This window comes from Seriola aureovittata, chromosome 19 (assembly GCF_021018895.1).
Source record: "Seriola aureovittata isolate HTS-2021-v1 ecotype China chromosome 19, ASM2101889v1, whole genome shotgun sequence".
Classification (NCBI taxonomy): domain Eukaryota; kingdom Metazoa; phylum Chordata; class Actinopteri; order Carangiformes; family Carangidae; genus Seriola; species Seriola aureovittata.
Genome location: NC_079382.1, coordinates 15,579,098 through 15,605,002, shown reverse-complemented (window position 1 = coordinate 15,605,002; position 25,905 = coordinate 15,579,098). Strand labels below are relative to the sequence as shown.

Below are 25,905 nucleotides of genomic sequence, written 5' to 3'. Positions count from 1 at the left end.
AAAAACAAGAACAAAAACAAAACAGCATCAACATGCAATGTGCACTGATTCACGGCTCCTGAGTGTAGGATTTACAAGTGTCATACTTTCCCATTTTTGACCCAGCAGAGGTAACAAAACAGACCACAATGCAAGCTGCTGACCTGATGCTACTTTCTAGTACTTCTACTAATGATTGGATAAATCATGTGACATCTACGCATTAATGAATGTCAGAGGGTGAAACATGATGAAAGCAATATCTCTCCGAGACAATGCACTTTATCACAACATAACTGCAATGAATAGTAACTTTAAGAAACTGGCACCTTTTTTTATTCTTGCTGACATTGTGACTGAGAGGTGCTAATTAAAGTTGCGGTGGTGTTGTGTTGCTTGTATTGTAAGATCTTCCTGTTTTATGTCCCCCACCCCCACCCCCATACATAATGACAGTGAGTACAGTGCAACACACGCCTCTGAGTCATTCCTGTTGACCTTCTGAAATGGATTTCTTAATTACAGAGTTTGTTATCTTCAAATTAACCATTGATTGTTGCCTAATCTGGCTCAGTGTCAATCTCGTTGAAATCTTTGGATGAATTAACTCAGCTTGTTGAGTAAGGAAATGGGGTGCTAAAATACTTCAAGAGAGGAAGGAAGACGAGGTGGCATCAACTCATCTTGCAGCCAGAGACAAGAACAGCAATTCAGAGAAAAACCAAATCCGTCCATGTGACCACGTCTGGTTTCCTTCTGTTTTAGCATATGTGCCAGAACATGCTGTTCTCTCAATGAGGCCTGTTAGCCTCTGTTATGCAACACATCCAGCAAAGAGAAGTTAAACCAGATTAGCTTTCTAAAAGGTCTAACAGACACAGAGAAAGAAGACACTTTTCTTTTACTTTGTTATTATCTTTTATTGAATTGCGTCCATTTTCTTATGTGGTTACCTAAAACCATTTTCACCCTGGTAAAGTTTACAAATCTATATCTATGTGACAATATTTACATTTTTAGCATACAAGTCAACAAAGCATAGTTCATCATCCGGAAAGTGCTTTAATGTAGTGGAAGAAGGAGACCATGCAAGGTGCGGAGGATTTACAAAAAGCAAAAATAAAAGTGTGCTCAACGTGCCATCCTGTACATAATCACTATATCAACAGAACAGAAACTCATAGCATATTTGATCCACAGCTAACTGTGTTTTCATAGCTTCATTGTGATAGACTATCTATCATGATAAAACATATATTATAACATTTGTACTCTAAAAAGTACTACGTAGACAGTGCAACCAGAGGTGGCACATAGCTGACATTCAAAGTGAAAAAGTGAAAAATGAATAGATTGGACATCTTTATACAAACATCGCTCTGACACAGAGTTGGTCAGTGGACAGGCCCTTAAAGACACGTCTCTCTGTCTAACTGACCACATTCTTACTCTTAAATCAAAACATGCAATCAGATTAACAACAACATATTTAGTTCTCTAAGTTAGGGGGTCAGCCTGGCTAACCATGCATGACCCGGGCCCTGGAGAAATAAAAGAAAAAAGAGGCTTGGTGGTGAGTGGCTAAATTGCAGTTCTGCCTTCAAGAAGTGTCTGTGTGACTAAAATCCCATCTATGAAACTGTTCCAAAGTGAATCAAACGCAAGACTCCTTGGCGTAAGAAAACTCCTCAAACACAGGCTGGCTACATCTCCGTGACAGGGTCTCTGGACGGCCGGCAGACACAGACTCAGACATGGCTCTCTGGCGGAAAGGCTGCCGCCGCTCCACAACGTTGTCACTGTCCTGTGCCGCTTGAGCAAAACTGTCCATGTTCTGAGTGACAGAGCAGGGATGTGGGAAGTCATAATTTACAGAGGATGGGCGGGATCTCCTCTTCAGCTCTGTGGCGTCTCGTACAGTCATTGCTCCATACTGTGGAGGGAGACCCACCTTGTACTGTACTGCCTGCTGGTATGATGGAGGCCTGCAGGGCAGCTTGCTGTCCACCTGTTTAAATACCTCAATGGCCGACAGAGGGCGCGGTCTTTGCAGAATCTCAGCTGGTGAATCTGCTTCACTCTGAGAGTCCTCCTGGAGAGTTTCACAAGGAGTGATTGTCTGAGAGTCTTTCTTCAGGCTGTTCCTGCTGAAGGCTCCTAAACTCCTGGTCCTCATTAGGACTTTAGTGGTTATTCTCATGGACTGTGAACGCTTCTTCTCATCTGAATTTGGCCTGGCAATGTCCTGTAGACCCTTTGCAGCCACTGAAGGGTGGTTGGTGGTGTTTTCTCTCCTGGGGCAGGCTGGTGACCCCACTGGGGAACTGGTGAAAACAGAGCCCTCCGACTGGTTTGAGGCTGCGCTCTCTAGAGAAGAGCATGAGCAGCCCTTCACACGATTACCGTCCATGTCGGGCAGTGGGTCCATGTTGGTGCTGCTGCTCAGTTTTGGAAAAGACAGAACTGGCCTGGGTCCCCCTTGTCCCCTGAACAAGAAAGAGTCATCGGATATGGGTTTTTTCAGAGACTGCTTCTCAAAGTCCCCCCTGTCCACGGAGCAGTCCTCGTGGCTCCTGGCGTGGCCACACAGGTTCTCAAGATCAGGCGAGATGAGGATGATGGGCTCAGAGCAGCGACGGATGAACGGTACCATTGGGTTGAAGCCAGTATCAGACGCCCAAGAAGAGGAAGAAGAGGTGGTGGTGCAGGGACTGAGAGAGGAGGATGAGCCACAGCCTCCATGTGTGGAGCTGGTACTCTCCCCTGCCTCCCCATCTCCGTCTGGGTCTGTGCTATCATACGCAGAGTCGTGATGCTGGGAGGACAGGGAGTCTGCAGAGTGAGAAAAGGAAGACATGATTAGGATCTCACTAAAGGCGAGATAATAACTCCGCCCTCCCTTAAAGGCAGATAATAACTCCCTATCGTCTCCCTAAAAGGAGATAACAAGAGAAATTTGAGTGACGTGTAAATGTACCTTCATCAGTATCGAGCAGGTTTGGGATATTTTCTCCAAGTAGCTCACAGTGCTTGATCAGGAACTGAGTCAGCTCTGTGACCTGCAGAAAATCAGAAAACAAAAACAATAGGTCAAATTAAATTACATATTATAATAAATATTGAAAACTGAAACTGAGAATTAGATAAAGAAAGATTTCAGAAAATCAAAGCTGACATTCAGCGTGGACACACTCCAGACGCAGCTCAGCACTTCACATAGCTTGTTTTTTTTAGTAGCACCTAACTAAACAAACAGCAAACAAAACTGTGTGCCAGTACACCTTTTACTTATGAAACCTTTTGAGGTTTTCTGCACTGTGAACCACAAAGCTTCAAAGCACCAAAAATGTGAAAGTTTACTCATAACAAGACTTTCTACCTTCTCCATCTTTTCCTTCTGCTCATCCAGCGGGGTGCCGTCCAACTGCAGCAGCGTGGGGGCGATGCACACCGCAAGGTTGTAGGCGTCCATCTTGTTGATGTCAGCTCTCTCAAGGACGTGATGGAGGACGCAGAATAGATGCTGCAGGAGGAGTCTGTTGTGCACCGGGAGCATGTCCACCACCCTGATTGTCAGGTAGCAAAAAGGGGAAGGGAGAAAAAAGAGAACAGAAAAATTAGCTTGGCGGCCTTTTTTTTCTTTCTTCCTTTTTTTAAAAACAGAAGACAGATTAAAAAAAGAGAAGTGTTTGTGTTCCGACCACTGGTGGAGGAAAGGGGATTCTCTGCAAAACTCCACTCAAAAAACCCATCTATTTCATACTGACCACAGAATCATATCATCTCCCTCTATGTATAAATGTCAAAAATAAATACAAGCTGAGGGTGAGAGTTGCAGGTGAATGGCGCTTTCTAGACTCATTAGCAGGTATTGATTACTTACTTTCTGATTTCCAGAGCTCTCTGCTGAGTGTCCTCATTACCCAGAGCCGTCATCCAGCTGTCATAAAGTTCAGACACCAGCAGGCTGCCAGGAAGTTCCTTCAGAAAACTCTGCAATAAACAAGAGAGGGACAATATTGAGATGTGATGAGTAATAGAAATAACTGGGTGTGACACTTAACTGTGGTGTCAAGTGCAGTTAATCAAGTACTATGTTTGAGTACAGTTTTGAGGAACTTTTACTTAAGTATTTCCATTTTGTTTTATTCAATACTTCCATTCCATCACATGTTTTAACAGCTTTAGTTTCTAGTTACATTGCAGATTAAGATTATGAATAATAGAAAATATAACCAGCAAATAAATTATGTTGTATTAGCATAGATTTGTTATAATTAGCATGTAACATGTAAGTGATTCTTTGGTATTACATATATTATTCTCACATAGGCCATTCTGCTGAGGGAGTACTTTTACTTTTGGTACTTTAAGCATATTTCAATGCTAATGCTTGTAGTATTTAGTAAAATCTTGAATTTTACTTGTAACAGTGTATTTCTACATTGTTATTGTTGCTCTTCAGTTAAAGATACTGTAGCAGCAGCTGCAGCAGTGGTAGTATGGCAGTAGTTGTTGTGGTTGTGGTACTAGTAGTGGGAATGGTCATAGTAACATAGTAGGTGAATCAGTTGTAGTCATGTTGTAGTAGTAGTGGTTATCATATACTTTTAATATTAATAGGACACTAGTCGTAAGATGCAGTGAACACTGCTTTAACATATTCTGATATATTTAGGAGGTGATCACAAAGAGCAGGTGTGGGAACGTACTTTGAGAAGCCCGATGAGCAGAAACACCGGCTGGCCCTCCATGTCCACCTCCACGCCGCTATTGAGCTGCTCTCTGATGTCCTTCATGTTCTTGTTGTTGCACGCCTTCCGAAACACTCCCTCTGTGGACGGGCCTCTCTTCCTCAGCAACACCAGCAACTCCTGGTGAGAGGAAAGGTTAGATTTTCATTGTAAAGAAAAAAAAGGCTCTGTGTAGGTGTGTGTGTGTGTGTGTGCTGAGCGGATTTTGATTGGAGACTAAACAACATGCACCTCAGACACACTCGCAGAGTTTCCTGTTGTCATTAAAAAAATTCGGAGAACTCAGCTAAGCAGGTACGTGTTTATTATTCATGCTCACAGAAGAATTGCATCTGTCTTAACAGGCTGTCCTACATTCAGCCTTCAGTAGCTATATTGCTTAAATAAGAGCACATTCTACCAAAGCAGTGACATAACTCTAGGAACAAGAAAATCACACTTGATTCTGGATGTAAGAAGTTTTGTTCTTGGTCTTGCAAATAGCAACTTGACAGGAAGGCAGACGGAAACGATCTGACATTAAATCTGACATTTGAATTTGAAAGGCAACTTACCATGACTGGTTTGGGAAGTGAGCAGTCGTCTGGGCATATCTTGCGGAGGGGCTGTCCAAACAGCTGCGTCTTGGCGTCTGTTTCTGATCGGCTTCCTTTGTTGATGAAACTAGAGCCCTTTCTGAGCCTCTTCACCACTTGGTTCCACTTTTTTTCTGATGGAAGCAAAAATGTTTTATCCATCAGCTGATTCAACATTTTTTATTGAACGATTTTGTATTTGTGCGACATTGCAGAACAAGACCAGATGTGCACGAGTCAAAAGCCCCAGTGCCACTTTGTCACTTTGCTCACTCTTATCAGTAGTGAGATTTCCTTTTTTCTGTGCCTGCGGTTCTTCTCTTTAGTCTCATCTCCAAAAATGGCCCCACTAATGAGGCCCTCCCTCCAACAAAGCTGACTGTCAAACTCACCAGTGGGCTGTGTCTGCTTGTCCTCTTGGTTATTCAACTGCTTCGCAATCTTTGCATCGCCCTGGAAACAAAATAAACAAAAAGCGATGTGGTTATGCTTATGCAAGAGGGACATGAGCATGCAAAGAAGAGGAAAGTCGGAAGGGGTTGTGTTTTTGCTTCTTTTTTCTCAACTGCCATGAACCACACACCCTAGCTCTTTATGCCAACCAACAACTGATCGACTCAGAGGGTTATAATGACTACAAAACACACTGATAGCAGCCAGAGATCAACCAGATTCACCATTACTTATTGTCCTTAAGTATAAGATCCCTTTCTTAACATAATTGTGTAGACTTGTGAACTATGCAATTTAACTGTATAATTTGCAGCAATGTGCTTTTCAAAAGGTGCATATATCCTCCAAAAGCTGCCTCCTTTCAACATGTGTGGAAAGGCGCAGGTGTCTTTTGCCAACATGAACACTCTCAATCTCAAGAAGCCAGTGGAACTTTACTCACATCAAATGGAAACTCGATGATTTGCTCCATGCCACCTCCTGTTAGAGTTTTAGTCTAAAAGAGAGAAATGAGAGACAGTGAGAGATCTTATTTAGTAATAGCTCTTTCTTTTTTTTTTTTTTAAATATATTTTGTTTTTCTATTGGACATGCCAGCGTGAGCAGGGTTAGAGACTTACTGCAATGCTTCCACTCAAAACCTTCATGAGGACGTCTGGAGGTGAAAAAGCACAACCAGCCCTCTCTTTTGCGTCTTTAATCTTTCTGTGATAAGAAAAAAAAACATCATATAATACATTTACTTTGTCAACACAACCCTAAACCCTCCTTGGGTATTCACATTTCTTAGTCTTTAGTCATTTTGATTTTACATAAGCACTGTTGTTTGAAGTCACTGTGTATCAACCTAGTAACAGCCACAAAGTTACGAGAAGTCACTATTGTCTAACGATGCTATCTTGATGTTATCAACCTTACGTTATCTAAAATTAAGGATTAAAGCATAATTTGTCTAAAATCCTTTAAACATAACTTAAAGTTCATGCTGATCAGAATTTGTGCAGGATTACTGTGCCAAACAAAAACAAATCTAGGTTAAGTAATGTCCAGCTCCTACCGGGACTGAAAGATTATTTATGATGATTTGTTGGTGTAAACAATGACATAAATAGTGATATTGTTTCTTACCTGTGAAGAGTATCTAACCAGCGTTCTTTCACCTCAGGCGAACTGCAGGCAAAATAACAGCATGGTATGAGTTACTAATCCACAGTGAGAATCAAACAGGCCAGCAGAGACAGTGGGAGGAATGAGACAACTGAGCAACCACGCTCTCTTTTAACAACTCTGTTGGAAAGTGTAACTCAGTCATTGGAACAGGAAGCAGCGTCACGGCGGGCCCCCGTACAGACACCTTCCACTTCCTCCTAGTCTAGGTATGCTGTGGCTTAGTGTCCACCAGTGGAAACATGACAAAGACGACAACAGAGTGCATCACGCGTGCTTACGTATACACCTGTAGGACTTAACCTTTTTTATAATTTGCAATATGCTGTGGCCTCATTAATGCCTTGCACCTTGAAGTGTCAAACGGGTGACAACAAAAGCGTCAACAAGCACATGGTTTCTCATAGGCTCCATGATCACCTTCATGTGAGTGAGAAGGAATGAAACTTTAACACACCAAATCATTACCAGAGCCAAACAACCAATCAGAAAGTGGCATCTCATTTTCAGATAAAACAACTCAAAACCAACCGAGGGATTCATCATCTTCTTGGAATACAATAACGTTTGAGAAAAACCTTCATGGTTTTTAATACTTTGCAAGAAATGTGGGTGTCGATGATTAACACAAAATGACTGTCAAATATATACCATTTCCTATCTAGTGCCATTTGGTGCCTTTGATGACATGTCACATACTGTAGAGAAGAATAACATGCAATTTTTCATTTCGACAAGTACGAGACCATTTCTCCTTTTATCTTACTGTAAATCCAGTCTTTCTAGATAAAGACAGCTGAGGTAAATCCCATCACATGAAGACTTTTTCGACAGCCAACTTCGCATTTCCTATTTCGCCACCACTTGTCTTGTGATGCTGCTGTGAGGACTTTCTCTTTGCTGCTTCCCCTATTTTTTGTGAAGGCCCACAAATGACCATTTACAACATTTGTGAATTGGAGGCTACAGGCTAGCTGGTTAGCATGCTAACTTCAGTAGAAGGAAAGATGTGATAAAGACAAGCGTTAACATTGGCATTGCTTTCCACCACTGGAGACAGCGCTTGGAGAGTAAAGAAATGAAGTTTAATGCTGAACTCGTAACATTTCTTCTGGACTGGTAAGTAAACAGCTGTTAATGCTAACATTGCCTATGTAGCAACAGCAAAACTTTCAAATTGTTATTTTAAAGGAATCTTTTTGTTATTAGCTTGTTGAGAGTTTGATGAGTAGATTGATACCCCTCTCATTTCTATCCTTATTCTACAGCCAGCAGCCAGTTAGCTTAGCTTAGCATAAAGACTGGACACAGCTGGCCTGATGAAAATTGAACTAAGGTTATTTCAGGTCAAAACCCTCAGTCCTTTAAACCGTGGCGCGAATAAATACCAACGAGAGATGCTAGCCTTCTGTAGCCAGCTGCAGATATCAGAGTAACATCAAAAAAAAAAACAGCTGGAAGGTGAATCAGTGTGCAGACTATACAGCTTCAGTTGTGCTGAAACTGATTAAAATCATAAATCATCCTCCAAACTGTGAAAAAAATGACCCTGACCTACTAATAAATGAATCTCCCAAAAATGGTAAACCATTCATTTAAATTGAAATCTCTTTATCGTTACATCTTCAAGGGTTTAATTTAGATTCTGGTGTATAGTATTCCTGTTGACAGCATGAGTAGGGCATAAGAGGAAAGATACTAATCATCTGAAGAGCATCCCAGCCACACATATATATGCATGATCATGCCTCAGTGTGTATCCAAGCATGTAAGCACAAGTGAATCAATACACATTATGTGTTGCTGTATGTATGTGAGTCATCTGCTGTGAGACCGCTCACCGAAAACACACCAAACAAACAGTGAGAGCCCAGGCCAACACGAGGGACACCCGGAGGTCAATATCCATTGTCGTTCCCTCCTCTTCCTCCACTTCATCTTCAAAGCCGTACAGCCAGATGTCCTCGAGGCGCACTCGGTGCTTCAGGCGGTAGCTGGCAGTCGACCTGTTAAAAAGAAGCAAAAGGAAAAGCAGTGATCCCTTAAATAGTCCTTTACTGTCTCCACCTCTTACTGCCTTTTTTCAATATTAAATTCATGGTTTCAGTTCCATAAATTTTTGTCAGTAACTGATTTTTTCCCCCCTCTAAAAAAATATTATTGATTTTGTGATACAGTCATAAAAACCTGACTTTCCTATTTGTGAAAAAGTTTGTAAGAACTATCTAATGGAAAGAAATGATCTACACATACTCAACAACTCCCCCTTACACTGGAATTGAAAACTATTTCTGCTCATGAAAACATCATGAAACAAGCAACAAAAGCTTGTAATGCTAATATTGATTGTCAAGGATAAAGAGGCAAACACCTTGCTCTTTGTCTCCTGGGCAGTGGGCCCTGACAGAGGTGGCAGAGGAGTCTGGAAGAATGCTTTCATTAGTGGCTCAAAAACAACTTTCACAAAAGGTGACGTAAAGTAAGTAAGGAGAATGCATCTTTTCCCGCCACACCTCCATAAAGCCACACTTCAGGTTTTAACAGCATTTGATGGTGACCCCACTGACCTCTGCGTGTTTGCAGCAGAGGCATGCTGACTGTATCCTGGGGCGCTGATAGATTGGAGGAGAAAAGAAATGGGGGCCATAGAGGGATGAAGACAGAATGATGTTGGGGATTCAGGAGGTGTTATGGTACAGAAATAGACAAGGGACGCAGAGGGGAGACATAATATAGACTATAGCTGTGAGAAATAACCATGGATGAACTAACACACTGGGGCTATGAACTGAACAATACGAACGACAGAGGGCCCCAAATGACCCAGTCTGGATTGTTTATGTTCACATGGTTTACGTAGAACCAGGAAATTATTGATAGCTTTGTTATATTTTCCAGATTACAGCTAATACTCAAATGCTGGAGTAGGCTTCTACCTGTCTGTAAATTGGCCCTAAGTCAATTATTATTACTATTCAGGTGCTATTGAACTAAAGATACAGTTATTTAGGAATACTATATGTACCATTTACCATTATACCAGCATAATGTCAAGATTAGGTAATACCGACTGCCTTGAACATCAACATTTTGGAAAATACATTTATTTGAGTTATTTTTGAGAGTAAGATGAGAGCATCTGTGTGTTGTACTGGGCCGGACTCAGGTTGAATTTAGCCTAGCTTAGCATAAAGACTGGAAGCAGGGGGAAACATTTAGCCCCTGCTCTCTCAAAAATATTAATACCACCACCACCATTTCAAGACTAGACTTTATGGCCTTTACAATTCTGTAATTTGTGTAGCCTATAGATAAAAAAAAAGAGATACAAAATGATAATCGGTTAGCTTTAGAGGTAGATCTGTTTATTATACTTTACATTTCTGTTTTTGTGCTGATTAAACAAACAACATACAAGGTGCTAATTATTGAGGTTGATAGGCATATTTTTAAACTTTGGAGAGCTAGCTGTTTGCCACTGCTTCTAGTCCTTATGCTAAGCTAAGCTAACCGGGTGCTGGCTGTAGCTTCATATTTATTGTACAGACAAGACAGTGGAATCAATTTTGTCATTAAAATCTCAGTGAATTTCCCAAAAGGCTGACCTACTTTTCTAGAGCTGTCTGTTATCACTGATATTGTGATTTTCTGGTGCTTTTTCCCGCACCAGTTTGTACTTCAAGTTATCACACTCCCCTGGTGTTTTTCTGTGTCTTCTAGAGCTCTGGTTGATAATCCTGGTTTGGGAAAAGTATTTTTCCAGAACTAAGAAATCTTAATAAACTGAAACTTGATATACAAAAAAACGTGGTGCCTTTTAAATGTTTCTCGACAACAGCCTGTACACTAAATAGTAACATACACACTCATTTTTGGAAGTAATGAATGATCATATACAAAGACTCAAAAGACTCGAACATGTGTTTACTGTATTGTATTGTATAGTCCCAGTTGTGCTAGCTACTGGAACCGTGGGCAGGTTGTGGTACAGAGATGAGTGTGACGACTCCCACTCACAAGCTATAAAACTTCCACCGGCTTTGACAAACAGCTTGAATCTGACTAGGCTGAGCTTCAACTTCAAGCTTGTTCATATTAATTTGTCTTGTTTAATGGCAACAGAACTTCAGTTTAAGTTGTTTTGAAATTACTTTCTGAGATAAACACATTTCAACAGTTTGAGTTTCCCCTCATGTGACTCTGCTCAAAGGGAACCACCATAATTTCTCTTTTGAAGTCAGAGTGACCTAACACAAACAGACTGTGTGCTGGGAGATTCCCTAAAAGCCCGAATGTGCAGTAAAAATATACATTTTATTTTTACTTCCTCTTTCACTCTCCCATTCCAACTGTACAAATATGTGTCATTTTTTCAGCAGACAGTTACTGAAATACCAACTTCAGCATTATAACTGTATTTCCCTGTATTGCTTTTATATTTTCTGTCAGTCGATTCAGTTTTTTTCCACTGGTAATGTTTTGTTCCCTGCTCATATATTTGATTTTCTTCTCACTTTTCTTGAAATAACTAATAATCACTATTTACACATTGGAGTATAGATTAATATCTACATTACTTACTTGAGTTTGGCGAAGACAATTACGTCGCTGAAGAGGAACAGGTGTCTGTCTCCCGTCTTTGTGCCCTCGGTGACCTGGACACACTCTTCCAGCAGCAGCTCTCCATTCTCGCTGCTGAGGCCGAGGACAAATGGACTCTGCTCCACAGACACCCAGCAAGAAGCCTCCTCCCTGAGCCAGTGGACACACACAAAAAGGGTGGGTGACAGGGACTTCCCACAGCCAAACCAATCTAATTTTGGTTCGTACATCATGTCTCTGATAAATTGAAGGATTACATGCTTTTTAATGGGTTTAGAAGATCCGCTTGGAGCCCAAGACTGTTCCTGGAGTATCTCAAATATGTGTTTTCTACACTTAGAGAGGCTGTTTTTCTCACCTCCTACAGAGTTGATATTTTAGAGGTGTAGTAAATGATGCACATGATCTTCAAGTTTGAATTTGATGATCAACCACAAAGTGAACAAGAACCAAAACGTCTTGGTTGACAGTGAGATTCAAAGATCATCTAATTCTAATACAGTGGTTATTGTTGTGGAATATTTATATTTAACGTAACACTTTTTCTTTTTCAAACTGCACTTGTTATGTTGTCTTTTTATGTTTTGCCCTTTTAGAGATGATGATGTGAAAATGATGCCAGTCACAACTTGAGAGAACAGGTTCATCATATAGTTTCATAGCTAACCACACCAGCTGTTTTCCACATAAATATAAATATGAACTATTTCCTGAGATGACATTTACTTTGAAATCTCAAATACATACTGTATGTAACACATTGTGTTTATTTTGCACGAGAACCTTATGAAAGTAGATGTTTAAGGACCAAATTGGTATTCAGAAAATTGCCTTGTAGCAGTGAGAACAAAGTTAACACCAAACTAATATTCAAAGACATTTGCTCTTGATTGAAATGTTAGAAAAGACTGGAGAGATTATACCTCATTTGAATTCAAAGCAATGATATCATGAGTGCAGAGAATTCACATTAGAGCCGACTGACCCATCTAGTGTGTCTTCCTTCAACCTCTGGCGTCTATAAAACTCAGATTGTTTTATTTAAGTAATTGTTCAAGACCTAAACAGGTCAACTGATCTCTCAAAAAAAGCAAAGATTAAAGATAAAAATTCTTATTGATGTAAGTAACCATTGATGTTTTTCCTTTTTCCTTTCTTATCAATCATCTCATGAATTTCTCCGTTTTATTTTGGCAGTGGCTCAACCCCCAGATTGGGAATTACTGGTCTAGATGAATGCTCAATACCCCAAGCCCCAGATGGTGGTGAGTCAGAGCTAGACCTTTAATGAGGCACAGGTTAAAAAGTTTGGGAAACACACTGGTCTAAATGACTAGGTGTGACACTGGAAACCACCAAACATCTGCAGATGTGCAACCAATCCAGGGTGTTACTGCCGTTGTGGTTTGGCGATTAGAGAAACCACGACTTGTTATGTAATATAAACACATTCACCAGCTCTAATCAGTGGTCTCCACCACCGATGATCCCTCAGTAAAATATCACAGAGATTGGGGAATAATGTTTTAATTTGAAGTAAAATGCCATGTCTGTGTATGAAGGTATCACCATACCCAAAGGGATCAATATCATGTCCACAACCTGATCTGATTTCATTATACTGCCGGCATCACAGAGCGTCGTGCTGGGATTAACTCTCAAGACTTAAGCTTGGTTGTTTATTTATCTGAACTGTACAGGGAGGAAAAGTCAGTCCTCTTGGATGCAAGTTTACGTTATATGTGTATGTATTTGTACGCCTGCTTTTCTCTGTGACATCTTTGACCACCGTCTTCCCACACAACAGCCAAACACATTTTCTCTTAAACAAGAAAACGACAACGATAAACAACTGCGATGTTGTTTGTCTTCTTTTTATTATTGGAAGGATTAACTCTCACCTAACATGACATTTTACGATGCCTGTTTACTGCCTGACTGAATTACTTTTTTCAAATAATAAAACAATCTGTATCTCTTTAAAAAAAAAAAAAATCAATCTCGTCGTGTTGTTGTCTCCAAAGTGTTGAGCTTGCAAGTCGAGGTGTCAATGAGACAAGTAAGAGTTGTTGTTTTTTTTTTAAATCATTGTGAAACCAGTTTTGGTCACTTCTCTTCCCACTGACTGTGGGTTCAGGGCAGAAATTCAAATGGGAGCAGCAGAGGTACTTTCCCTGTTACCATTCTGGCCTACTGAAGATGACACATAAAATACCAGCAAATGAAAGAGTGGGGAAAAGTCTGACTGGTGTTTATCATTCTGTGTATCTGCAAACATAAAACAACTCAAATATAAAATGACCATGAACAACTGACACTAATTTCTGATTAATTGCCATTACCCGTTAAAGCAATAGTTCATCATTTCTAGAAATATACTTATTCACTTTCTTGCCAAGACTCAGAGGAGAAGATCGAAACAGATATAATCTCTCTCCGTTGAACAAGCTATAGCCAGGAGACAGTTAACATTAGCACAGCAGCTAGCATTGCTCTGTCTAAAGCATGAGATACTGTACGTCAGCGGCAGTCCCACCACAGTGAAACTAACACCCATGAATCCCCCCACTTAAGGAAATAAATAACGTGTGAGCGTTAAATGGGTGGAAGTGTGAAAGTGGGTTGTGTCTGACATTTCTCTTTTTTTGCTTTTGCTAGATTCGCCCACTGGGTGCTGTGGTGGTCTTTGCGCAGCTATTGGGATTACAACTGTAAAAGGTTAAAGAGCCTACACTATGACACCCCTACAGAACCTGTAGGTTTGTTGTGACGTCTTCTACCTGAAGCAACAGCTGAATGTTTTTCCTTTTTAGGGCTTTCCTCTCTAGAGATCAAAGACAGCAGATTTCCAAAGGAGGTTTTGTATTGATTTTTCATAAACATGAATGAGCACTGTCGCTCTTAATGTAGCTTTAAACCTTTCACCTCTGGTTGGAATTAAATTCTGATAGAGAAATACAGATTTTTATATATATATAAATTTATTTGTTGCCCAATTAAATTTATATATAATGAGTGTAAAAAAAAAAAAAATACTGGATGTAGCCAAAAAATACACACAACAGTGTTTTAATAGTAAAGTAAAATTCCCCTAAACTTCCAGAAAACACAATCTCAGTGTTACAACCTAGAATGAAATCTTCTTTAAAAGTACTGAAAGTTCATTCAAGTCAAGTTCAAGTTCTTCCCATATGTAGAACAATATTGCAAATGCATCAGAATTAAAGGATCAGCTATGATACTAAGCATTATTTTACAACATACCTTTTTTAGACATGTGTGAACCTCGGCCTTAAGAAAATAGTTTTGTGGCTAAATGGCTCAAATTAAAACCACAAATCCTGATGTGTTTTCTCCACCTTAATGATTAGAGTGAATTTGACTGAATTTGAATGTCAGTGAGCAAGATCAGAGATTTAAATAAGATGTGAGCAGGTGTAATGTTTGCCATGTTCACCATCTTAGTTTAGCTTTCTTTGCATTTATTCAGCATCTTAACATTTGATAATTAGCACTAAGGTATTTGGTCATAAACTTAAGTACTGGACAAATAAAAGTTTGTACCAAAGCTAACTACCTCATAATTGGCATGATTAGCTATAATTGATGTGGTGGTTTCAAACTCAAAGGTTGTGGCTTGGCATGGGGAACCTATGAAGGGTCACAAGATTATTTTTTTAATATATTTTATATTTTTTCATATATGTCTCTAGTGTTATTTTTTATGGATTTTCTCTAATTCTTTAATCTTTGCTTGTTGAGATATGGGAGATTTTCACATCTTTAGATTTCTAAAAATCCCTCAAATGACACAATCCGAGAGGGAAAATTACTGCTCAGGTGGAGGAATTGTACTTGTGAGGAGTCACAAGCCAATAAGTTTGGAAACTACTTAAGTACTATATGTATTCTACTCTGCTCTTATGTATAAAGTTTGTTATTGAATAAAGATGTAGGAATTTGTGTGCGTTGCTCTTAGATGTTGTTGTCGCTCTATCATTGTATAATATTGAGCTACTTGTACTATTAAAAGTGTTGAGGGTGTTCGAGGTTGTCTGTATAAAAGACAAGACGATCTCTTTATGAACTTGTCTAACATGCGCTCACACTCAATCTGAAAAGGTAGTGCTAAACTTTCTCATGGTACAGGGCTGAACATGATGACCGGTTAATCAGGACCTGAGACAGATCAGTATCAGCCTGTCAGTCTGATCCTCAGTCAGTGTGGTTGTGGTTCAGGTTCATGAGTTTGAGTTTACGTTCAGGTTACCGTCTCAAAACTCCACTCTGTAAATCCCCCACAGGGACATCTGTGTTTGTGGCCTGAACGGAGCGGGCTGCGTGGCCTGCACATGGCAGGGGACAGGCTATCATGATACCGTTAAACACATGGTTGTTTCAGGATGTGGGGAAACAAGGTTTTGCTTTGTGAAGTTCTGCTCTGTGACGATTTGAGATTGTTTTCTTATGTGCTGCCATCTGTGGGCCGGAGGCTGCAGTGAAGAGAAAGTGAAACTGGCTGGGAGCCATAAAGATTTTCATGTTTAAATGTTCCTTTGCATGTAAACAGAAAGTTGCTTCAATATTTAATACAATATAATTATTTAATAAATAAGGCATTTGATGTGAGTAATACACAGGCTACAGTTGAAAACCCAAAGATATTCAATTTACTGTCAAAAGTAGAGGGTTTGGCTTGAAAAAATATTCAAATTATCAACTGATATATATATCATATAATATATATATATATATTATATACCCTTATTATAGAAAAAAAATATATATATTTCATATTTAGTCAATATTAAAGGTTAACTCTGCAGTCGAAAATCAGATAATGAAATTATTCCAACTAAAGAATATTTAATTCGGTGTAGTGTATAGTACAGGTCATTTCCCTCTGACAGTAAATATGTTGGTGATTAAACCAAGACGTAATGTTCCCAGAGGTTCTCAAACCTCAAGGCTTGTGAACCTTTAAAACAAAACAACGTTAAAAGTGACCCTTGTCAATGGTGACATTTTAATGAACTATGAGCACTGGAAGCAAAGATAGATTTGGCCTCAAGAGATAAAACTATACAGTATTTCACAAGAAATGTCTGGGAAAATGATGTAATTTTATGTAGCAGATATTTGTTTGTCTTTCTTGGGTATTTTTAATCTTTCGTCAGTTATGAATCATCTTTTGACACCTCATGTCTAGTTTAACCCTCACGTTTGGAACTGCTGCTCTAATGTTAGATTTTAAAAACAAGATAATATGACACAAATATGTCATGATTTTCATGAACTTTTTTGTTCCTTTTTTTCATGGTGCTGTGTGATTTGAGCTAGCTACCGAATGCCCGAGAGAAAATAATGTATATTCACAAAATCCTGCTGCTGCTTTAAAGCTGACGGGTAACTGGGTCTCCAGGTTAGAGGCAAACACTTGGACTTTTGATTACAACGGGACATACAAAAGGTGAAACAACCTTTAACTACATGGGGGAAATCCTCGCTGTCATTCTGTCATCTTGGGGGAAATTATCTTTATCTGAGTCTGTATGGCGCGCGGTAGGCATGACCTTTGACCTCTTTGACATTGTGTTTGCTACATTCATTTCTTCCCTTCATCCTTAATGTTGTTTGTGCTGATGGATGCGTTGTGACTGGAAATTACATCCTGACTCTCATTAGGATCATAATTGGTTCAATTACCGGTTTCATTTTGCAAGTCAATCAATATAATCAATTTAAAATAATGATGTACACACCTGATAGGAGACCAGGGCATCCCCAGGGCCTTTCCAAAGACCAGTGATGGGGCAGAGCGTCGTCTCTGAGCCAAGTGTCTGAGGTGCTGTGAGAAAACAGAGAACAAAACGCAGTACATCTACATGTATCTATGTATCTTCTATTCATCCATCCATCTGTATCTATCTATTCATTTTTTAACGTGATATCAGCGTGTGAGCTTTTCAAACACTTCTCTCTTGTCACACCACAAGCTGCTACCATACATACCATTTTTCACACTTGCTTTCACTCATATTAGTTTTAAATGAATATCTCTGAGGTGTTTGACACTGTTCTCTGTGACACGGATGACTCTGCATGTCGGTTCACAGAGTCTAACGACTCCACAGTGAAGCAACTATATTCTGAAGTGTATTGGTGAGTTATAATACACAGGAGGATCTTTAAAGCTTCACGTATCCAGGCTACACAGCCCTCTGTTTTCACTGTGAGATTAAGTCTGCAAACGACCAGTGAGAGAACATTTAGATGATAATACCATGCAACAATTCTCCCAACTGCAAAATGCCATAACAATTATTAAAGCTTGGCATTGTGACACAGTGATAAATCAAGCATGGTGCTGCAAATGACTGAACTGCTGTTTGCACCTGAATAGTCAGAAAACAGATTTGCTGTTTCTCTTGTTAACTGGAAGAACTAACCAGTGACAGACCTGGTTTAATCAGCCAATCAGATGCAGAACGGGTCCAGCTTTCTCCTCCCTCTCTTATTCTCCTCTGAATGAAATGATGAGGAGTGTGGTTTGGCTTAAAATGAATCCTTCATAAAGCTTCAGGGACGTTCGTTGTCAGGGTAACAATAATAACGACTTTGTTAAGGTTAATGAAGGACAGGGAGAAACCAACGATTGCTGGACGTTGCTGGGGCAGCAGTCCGAAATTAAAAACTGCAGCCACTACTCATGGCTGAAAATGTGATAACTATATTTTTCATTTTAAGAAATTGATGTAATCTGTACATTCAAAATTGTCCTAAAAAGATGCTTGCACTGAACATTATCAAAACAAGATAGTATAGCACAGTGCACTTTGTGTTAAAGATACAAAAATAATTATCTATCAGAAAATATCAGGTATTTGTGAAAGTGATTGTAGCTTGATTGCGCCCCACCCCCAACCACTTCAGCCCATCCACCCCCCCATTAACAGCAGAGTTTGCCACTTTAGAATAATACACTTTCCTCCTTTGCACATGTCTTCAGGGATTTGTCACTTGAACATAAACACATGTTTTGGGGCGGTCACTGAAATGACTGATGGTGTTGTTTTTCTTTGGATTAAATTGTTTTTAACGTCACTCACGTGAAAGCTTAAACCATCATTTATTTCAACAATATGCATTCTGCAAGCTTAAACCCTCCTGGCAGAGCCTGAGATTCCCAACGTTTGATGACCATCAGCACATTAAAGAAAAAATAAACATTCAAAGGTCACATACAGCAACAGTTAAATTTCCAACTGTTTATATGATCTGTATATTATGAGACATAGGTCGTGGACACACTGTATGTGATCAGACGGTGTGGGAATATGTGACTTTTAAACAACTATTTCATGCCCCACTAAACTACAGCAGGCTAATGCATCTATGGTTTTTTCCAGACCACAACAAGCAAAACAGAAACTGTGGCAGGGCTTCCTTTAGGTAATGGAAAAATAATTGAGGAAACGAATACTACTTCCTTTACACACAGAATCGTATTTTCGCTTTGTTGATTTGGTGCTCAGATCTTTGCAGCCCAGACTTTACACAACTCATTTTTCAAGCGCCAGAGTTCATTGATCTGAACTCAACTCAATGAAGAAAAGAGCAGTTCAGTGAAATTTGCATGTTTTCCTCTTCTATAGCCATAGAGGAGTCAAACATGTACTGTGTTGTTTGTCTCACTACTGGGTACAACAAAACAAGACGGATGTCAGTCAAAGAGGAAACCCACAACAGCAGAATAGATGCTTTGCTATAGGGAGAGATTCTTCCGAGGACATACTGTATCTTAGAGTGTTATCAGAGGTGTAACCATGCTGAAACCGCACATCTGTTTGGGTTATTTTTAAAGCAGTATTTAAAAAAAAAAGAGGGAACAGCAAATGCCTTAGTCTGAAGCAAATGATTTGTATTCCTGACCAAGTGCACTGCAGCCAAATCTACACTGAAACGACTTCAGATAAGAAAGTCCATCTGTGAAATGACTCGAGATAACTGCTCGTCAACAGTCTCCATCAAAACAGACTGAGTTTAAAACACATACGAACAAAAAATTGAAAATAATCAATCCCCCCTTCAAAGGACACATTTTCCCCTCAATTCCATAAAGATTCCTTCCAGATTTGTTTGAAGGCGAGAAAATACTCTAACAACATATTTTTGTGTTTCACTTTGCCCAGAAGAAAAAAACCTTGTTGATGAATCTTAAAATTGCCTCGGTTCCTTCTCCCTCGCTATAAAAAAAATAAATAAATAATGTTAGCAAATGAATGCGTCAAAATAAGAGGCTAAAACAGAGCAGAACAGGGTGAGGACTAGACTTCAGAATAAAATCATTATTGAGTAGGACCAAGCTGAAGTAAGTTTTCAAGACAGGCATTTATCACTATGTTCTGATACTTTATACAATAAATGATTACAATATAAAATATATTCAATAAATGATTACAATATACAATACATACAATAAATGAATGAATTGAGTATTTCCTGCTTTATTCAGTTTTGTATCATTAAATTAACTATCTTTAGGTTTGGGACTGTTGACCAGACAAAACAAGTGATTTGAAGAAAGTCAGTCCTCAGTTTTTGTGCACTAGAGGTTCTAAGTTTCCATGTCACGGTCGTGTAAATCACAAGGTTGGTGTCACAAAATCCTACCAACTACATACATGTGTTAAAGGTGAAAACAGAGAAAGTTTCCTTTTTGCTGATGAAATTGAAAACACTGTTCTGCAACTGGATCTGCACATTTATCATTCTGCACCGTGAGGGTCAAACATAAAGAAAACTCATTTATGGGTCCTTCAACTAAAGGAAAGTGACAATGTCAGAGAGAGAATTTTTAAGAAATAATCTATTCATTAGTTTCTTGAAAAAAATTCCATGAACTTAGTAAATGCCGCATCTTCAAAAGCAAAATGTTGCCTTCACATAGTTTTTTTTTCTTCTTCAAAAAAAAAAAAGACACAATGACAATCAGAGTTTTGATGAAACTTCAGTTGCCATCAGTGGTGGATGTATAATACTCACGACTAAAGATATAGAAGTTTTAGACATCTGGGCCGCAGCTCGCTTCATTTGCCAAAACAGATTGAGAAACTGTTTGTGTTCACTCTGCTGTATAGATAAATACATGCAACCCTGCCACGGTGTGATGGATGAATCTCCCTGAAGCCGCTCGCCCACGACAATAACACAGGGAGTCCCAGCAACATATGATTTTGATTTCCTGAACGTAGAGCTGCTGTTGCTCGCCAAAGCAGATATGATGGACAGCTGATTACATGTTGCCTAGCAACAACAAGGCCAACACACTGCAAAAAAAGAAAAAAAGCTTTAGTGTGATCTGGATCAATGCAGACCTTTGGTTCAAGCCATACATCAATTGGCTTAGGTCAAAATTTCAGAAGTAATCCGAAAATGATGAGAAGATCTGGCCAGGAAAAAAATGTCAGCACAGGTGAAGAAGGTAAATAAAATAAATGGAAAGTGGAATTTAAAGAATGGGAAGGAGTTTTCAAATACTTCATAATAACTAATAGAAGTGGAAGTTAAATAATGAATTACTGACATTAGAGAAATAAAATGAAATGAAACAAAATTGATAAGACTAAGAGCCTACAGACATGCTAGTGGCTTTGTGAGGCTGTACTTTACTGCTGAATGCTCACTTTAGTAAGGACACATGCTCAGAATGGCAATGATGCAGATCTCAAGCACGTTTCATTTTCACCATGTTTACCATCATAGTTTTTGGTTAATGTTAGCTAATTAGCATTAAACTCAAAATAGTGACGTTGACGAGATTGTCATTAGTTTTGCAGCCAAACCAAAATATTGACCAATTAAAATTTGACCTGATGACGGCGCTACAAGAAAAGTTATGGGATCATCAGCGTCATTAGGACTCATCCTCTGGAGACTGTGAATGTCTGTACAAAATTCAATGACAATCCATCCAATAGTTGTTGAGACAACCTCGCTAGCACAACTAAAACCTAACTTTCTTTTATCAATCCTAAATTCCAGTCTATCTTTATCTTTATTTCACTTTCCCAACAGGAACAATCACACACACACACACATACACACACACACACACACACACACACACACACACACACACACACACACACACACACACACACACACACACACACACACTGTTTTGTTAATTTGTGTGAAAGAAAACAAACAGATTTTCCATCTTGTTGTGGCTGCTCTTGTGCTCTAATTGCTGGACAAACTGAGAAATTGGGTTAAACAGAATTTAAGATGGAGGGAAAAACTGCAAAACAAAACAAACAAAGGCAGGAACACTTGACAAAGCATCTCTTTCTGGCCCTTTTGTCTCTGTAGCCGGAGCCAGGCTGGCGCACAGAATCCACTGACTCGTGACGGACCAGGAGGTGACCTACCTACGGCTCCTCTGAGTCCTGGGTACAGAAATATATGGGAGATATGAATCCTCCAGTACAATGTTGTTGTATGGGATGATTTGTCCTGTCATATAATTTTGTATCTTGAAAACGATCCATCAGGATTGACTAACATGAATGTAAGTTCCTGTTCAGCTTCAATATATCACTAAATGAGGTATAAGTTTCAGATTACCCCCATTTTTCCAGTTTAGGTCACCAGAAACTGAAAAAATAATATAAAAATGTCATAGGAAACAGGCCTTTTTCAGTGATTAAGAAACTGGTTAACAGTTTTCCTGCAGCCGTGAAAGTAAATGAAGCCCTGAAAGTTAACGCAAACAATTCCTACATGTGCCCTAACATTTGAGGACGACTTACAAACCCTCCATCTGTACAAAGGCAGAGATGGAGCAAACTGTTACTACACAGGTGTGTCTCTGTGTAATTCACAGTATCCTGGAGTTTTAAATATGGTGTCTGAGGCGACATTCCAGCGCTGACGTACCATGATAGCTTCTCCCACAAACTATTGTTGTGATGGTGTTGGTGTCAGGTTAGATCATCGTTAGGCGTCGCAGAGACAACTGGCGGGGCTGAGGTTGGTTTATGGTTAGGTGTCACACAGAGGGCTGGCTGCGGTTACAGCTAAGCTTTGGTTCAGTTTGAGGTAACGAGAAACACAAATCAATGGGGAAACAGACACTAAAAAAATCACACGGATATTTTTGTGGCTGACAGTTGGCAGTTACACCGGACAGGAGAGTTTATGATCTTACCTCAGGAGGTTTTGCGACAGTATAACCATTTTTTATGACTTATGCCTTTACTTTTGAGAGAGTTCAGTCATTATGTGCACAATCACAGGAGTTTGGTTGCCAGGGAAACAATCGAGTGGGCTGTTCTAGTTGTCGTTTTTTGATGAGGACAAACTAAAATGACCTAAGAGTAAATGGAAGATTGAAAAGAAAATTCATGGCAGATGAATTTCATATTTTCCCAATTTCTTCCACCGGTATTTTAAAGCATCTAATGGACTGATTGATGATACTGGCTCTCTCTGGTTTGTATCCTTACATTACTCTACCATAAATACTCAGGTACAAATCTCTCATACACACAGAGCACCTAATTAAGAGATGCAACAGCGTGCAGATGTATGTATGTATGTCAGATTCATGAGTCTGGAACAATTAAAAAGCAGCATCTCACACTGACTCACACTCAGCGGTCGCCACCAACAGGACCTTTTTCACCTTTGCCTTTGGATGACGGATCAATACTCACAGGACGCAGAGAAGCTGCAGCATCATCATAGCTTCCTCTCCTCATTGCTGCAATCCCATAATCTGGAGTGTCCATGCTGACGTCTCCGAGTGAGCCCTCAACCTCCTGCCGTCCTGTGCTGCAGTTTGTGTAGTCAGTTGGCAGATTGTAGCTCCGCAGAGTAGAGGAGAAATGGTTTGCGTCTCAGTCTGAAGGCACTGCTGTGAATGAGCCAGGGAGCGGCCGCAGAATGACGCCTCCTGTCCTGCACAGCAACTTCTTCAAAACTGGTGCTAATGAGGTTTTGAACAATGGAGGCCCGGCTGGCACACAAAAGAGGAGGGTTTTTTTTTTTGTGCCTGACCTGGACCTGCAGTGCCACTCTGATCCGAGCCAGCCCCTCCTCCCAAAACCCTCCTCATCCACCTCTCACACCCGGGCCTGTCCCGTTACGCTCCAGTTGGGCTGCTTCCTGTCATAATGAGATCGACGTGCGTCCCATCAGGGCCTGCCGCCTCGTCCCCGTTTTCCAGGCTAATGAGGGTGAGATGCCGTGACAGCCAGTGCATGTGAAAAATAGGGTCTCGCAGATCGGCCCCATCCCCCTCATACGTACATGAATAGGTGCACACACACAAACATACCCAGATTTACCTCTAGAGTTGAGCTTGTAAGGCTACGTAGAGTTTAGCTAAGGCTAATTTTTTAGTGATGGAAACTGGTTAATAGTTAGAGTTACAGGTATAAACTTCAAGTGTTTCACTGACAACAACAAGCAAATGAGCTCAAAGGAGAACATTTTTTCAGGGGTGAAATGTTTCAAATGTAATTCTCTCTGCCTAATTCAACAGTAGTGGTGACCTTTAAAGAGAGAAATTTCATTAAAAATTTTCATTACAGCGGGTGTGTCAGTGTGTGTGAATGTGTTTAATACTTGACAGTCTCTCTGTGCCTCTAGAACATTGGTGATTATTAGCGTCAAACGTCCTCATTGGTGAAGCAGAATATCACTGGACAGAGGCAGAGTGGCACGTAAAAGAGTAAATTGGCAAACTGAAATAAAAGAACGGTCCTGAATCTTTAACCCAGAGTGGCCAGTCACACTGAGGACATGGATGTTTAGGAAAGAGTATTAATTAGACACATAAATCATATGGATTTACATTCTTCATAGTCAAATTGAGGGGTGGTACGGTGTTGCAGTGGTTAGCAGTCACCTCACAGCAAGAAGGTTCTGGGTTCGAACCCCTGGCCTGGGGAATTTCTGTATGGAGTTTGCATGTTCTCCCTGTGCCTGCGTGGGTTCTCTCCAGGTGCTCCAGCTTCCTCCCACAGTCCAAGCACATTAGGGTTACCTGGCAACTCTAAAGTGCCCATAGGTGTGAATGTGTGCGCAAGTGGTTGTTTGTCTCTATATGTCAGCCCTGTGATAGACTGGCGACCTGTCCAGGGTGTACCCCGCCCTTGCCCAAAGTCAGCTGGGATTGGCTCCTGCCCCCCCGCGACCCTACAAGGATAAGTGGTATAGAAAATGGATGGATTGGATGGACAGTCAAATTGAGTGTTCACAACACTGGCATCAGCGACACCACAAAAGGGTCACAAGATAAATTATAGCAGTCTTGAGACATTTAGAAATCAAAATTAAAAATCAATATTCTCTTTTGTTGTTGTTATTTTTTATTTGTTCTAATCTTTGCTGTTTTTTCGTGTGAATTCTTCCTCTAAAATCATTTTAAAAAGCACAAAAAAAGATTTAAAACACAAAAATATGAGAAGGGAAACAGATTCCTTGCTTGAGCACAACATAGACACATGCAAGTTGTGATGAGGGCGCTCAAGTAAAAGTTGGAATTTAATATAATTTAAAAAGATCTAATTTACTTAAATGATGTAAGATACAGTAAATGAGGAAAATGTATGCAATGTATACATTATTGTACCAGTCATCACAAAAAACACAAAAGCAACTTTTCCTGTCTATAAACAATTTGAAAAAAGAACAGAAAAAGGAAGGAATAACCTTTAGTCTCTCCCTCATAGATCTGAGATCCTTCTTCACACATTTTGTGTTTTAATACTCTAGTGATTCAGCTGTGGGGATGAATTTCACACATAAATAAGAGTGCAAATTATTATGACAACCGGGGGTGGGGGCAGTGCAGGCAGGCGCATGCTTCAGTGAACTAAAGTGTTACAAACCTTACAGTATCTCGCTTGTTTCTAAACTCTATATCGATTATAATATAATATAATAATGATAAACTCCAATATCAAAATGTAACACTGACTCCTTTGTCTCACTGCTCATGACGTCACCAGTATTTGCTGAAATTAGACAAGACATTTTATATTGGTAATGAAATTTCAAGCCAACATTGGAAATGAAAGGGTGCACTATCAGCTAGCTAACACGAGTTACCTAAACTGTACCTCAAGGCAAAACTTAGAAACTAGGTAATAATAGTTAGTTAATCTGTAACTTAAGGCAAAACCTAGAAACTAGCTAACATTAGTTAGCTTAACTGCTAGGCCACCGACCTTACGTCATTACTCCGCGACCGTTTGAGCTGCAGACTTGCCGTTTTTTTCTGCTTAAACTAGACAGTCGGCGCTTTCTAACAAGCCGCCGTTCGCCCCGAGAGTCGATACACTAACATAAAAGGTATGAAATAT

At 39.8% G+C, this 25,905-nt stretch overlaps 1 protein-coding gene across 1 annotated transcript; it reads right to left on the bottom strand.

The window, feature by feature from the left end:
- Window positions 1–873: 873 nt before the first annotated feature.
- tagapb (T cell activation RhoGTPase activating protein b) lies at window positions 874–23,363 on the bottom strand. Its single transcript, XM_056363488.1, has 14 exons — window positions 23,251–23,363; window positions 17,293–17,378; window positions 11,510–11,680; window positions 8,770–8,934; window positions 6,890–6,931; window positions 6,382–6,466; window positions 6,204–6,257; window positions 5,701–5,761; window positions 5,288–5,442; window positions 4,692–4,853; window positions 3,863–3,972; window positions 3,359–3,545; window positions 2,957–3,038; window positions 874–2,811 (listed from the first exon to the last, which is right to left on the bottom strand). The coding sequence occupies exons 1-14, from the start codon at window positions 23,323–23,325 to the stop codon at window positions 1,634–1,636; spliced, it is 2,613 nt and encodes an 870-aa protein (XP_056219463.1). The 5' UTR covers window positions 23,326–23,363; the 3' UTR covers window positions 874–1,633.
- Window positions 23,364–25,905: the final 2,542 nt, after the last annotated feature.

Bases quoted from the DNA above. Each gene is read 5' to 3' on its own strand.
- tagapb (XM_056363488.1), bottom strand. From the start codon at position 23,325: ATGGACACTCCAGATTATGGGATTGCAGCAATGAGGAGAGGAAGCTAT. The intron at 8,935-11,509 runs GTAAGTAATGTA...TCTTTTTAACAG, and splicing joins ATTGTCTTCGCCAAACTCAA to GTCGACTGCCAGCTACCGCC. The intron at 5,443-5,700 runs GTGAGTTTGACA...TGCTTCCATCAG, and splicing joins CAAGCAGACACAGCCCACTG to AAAAAAAGTGGAACCAAGTG.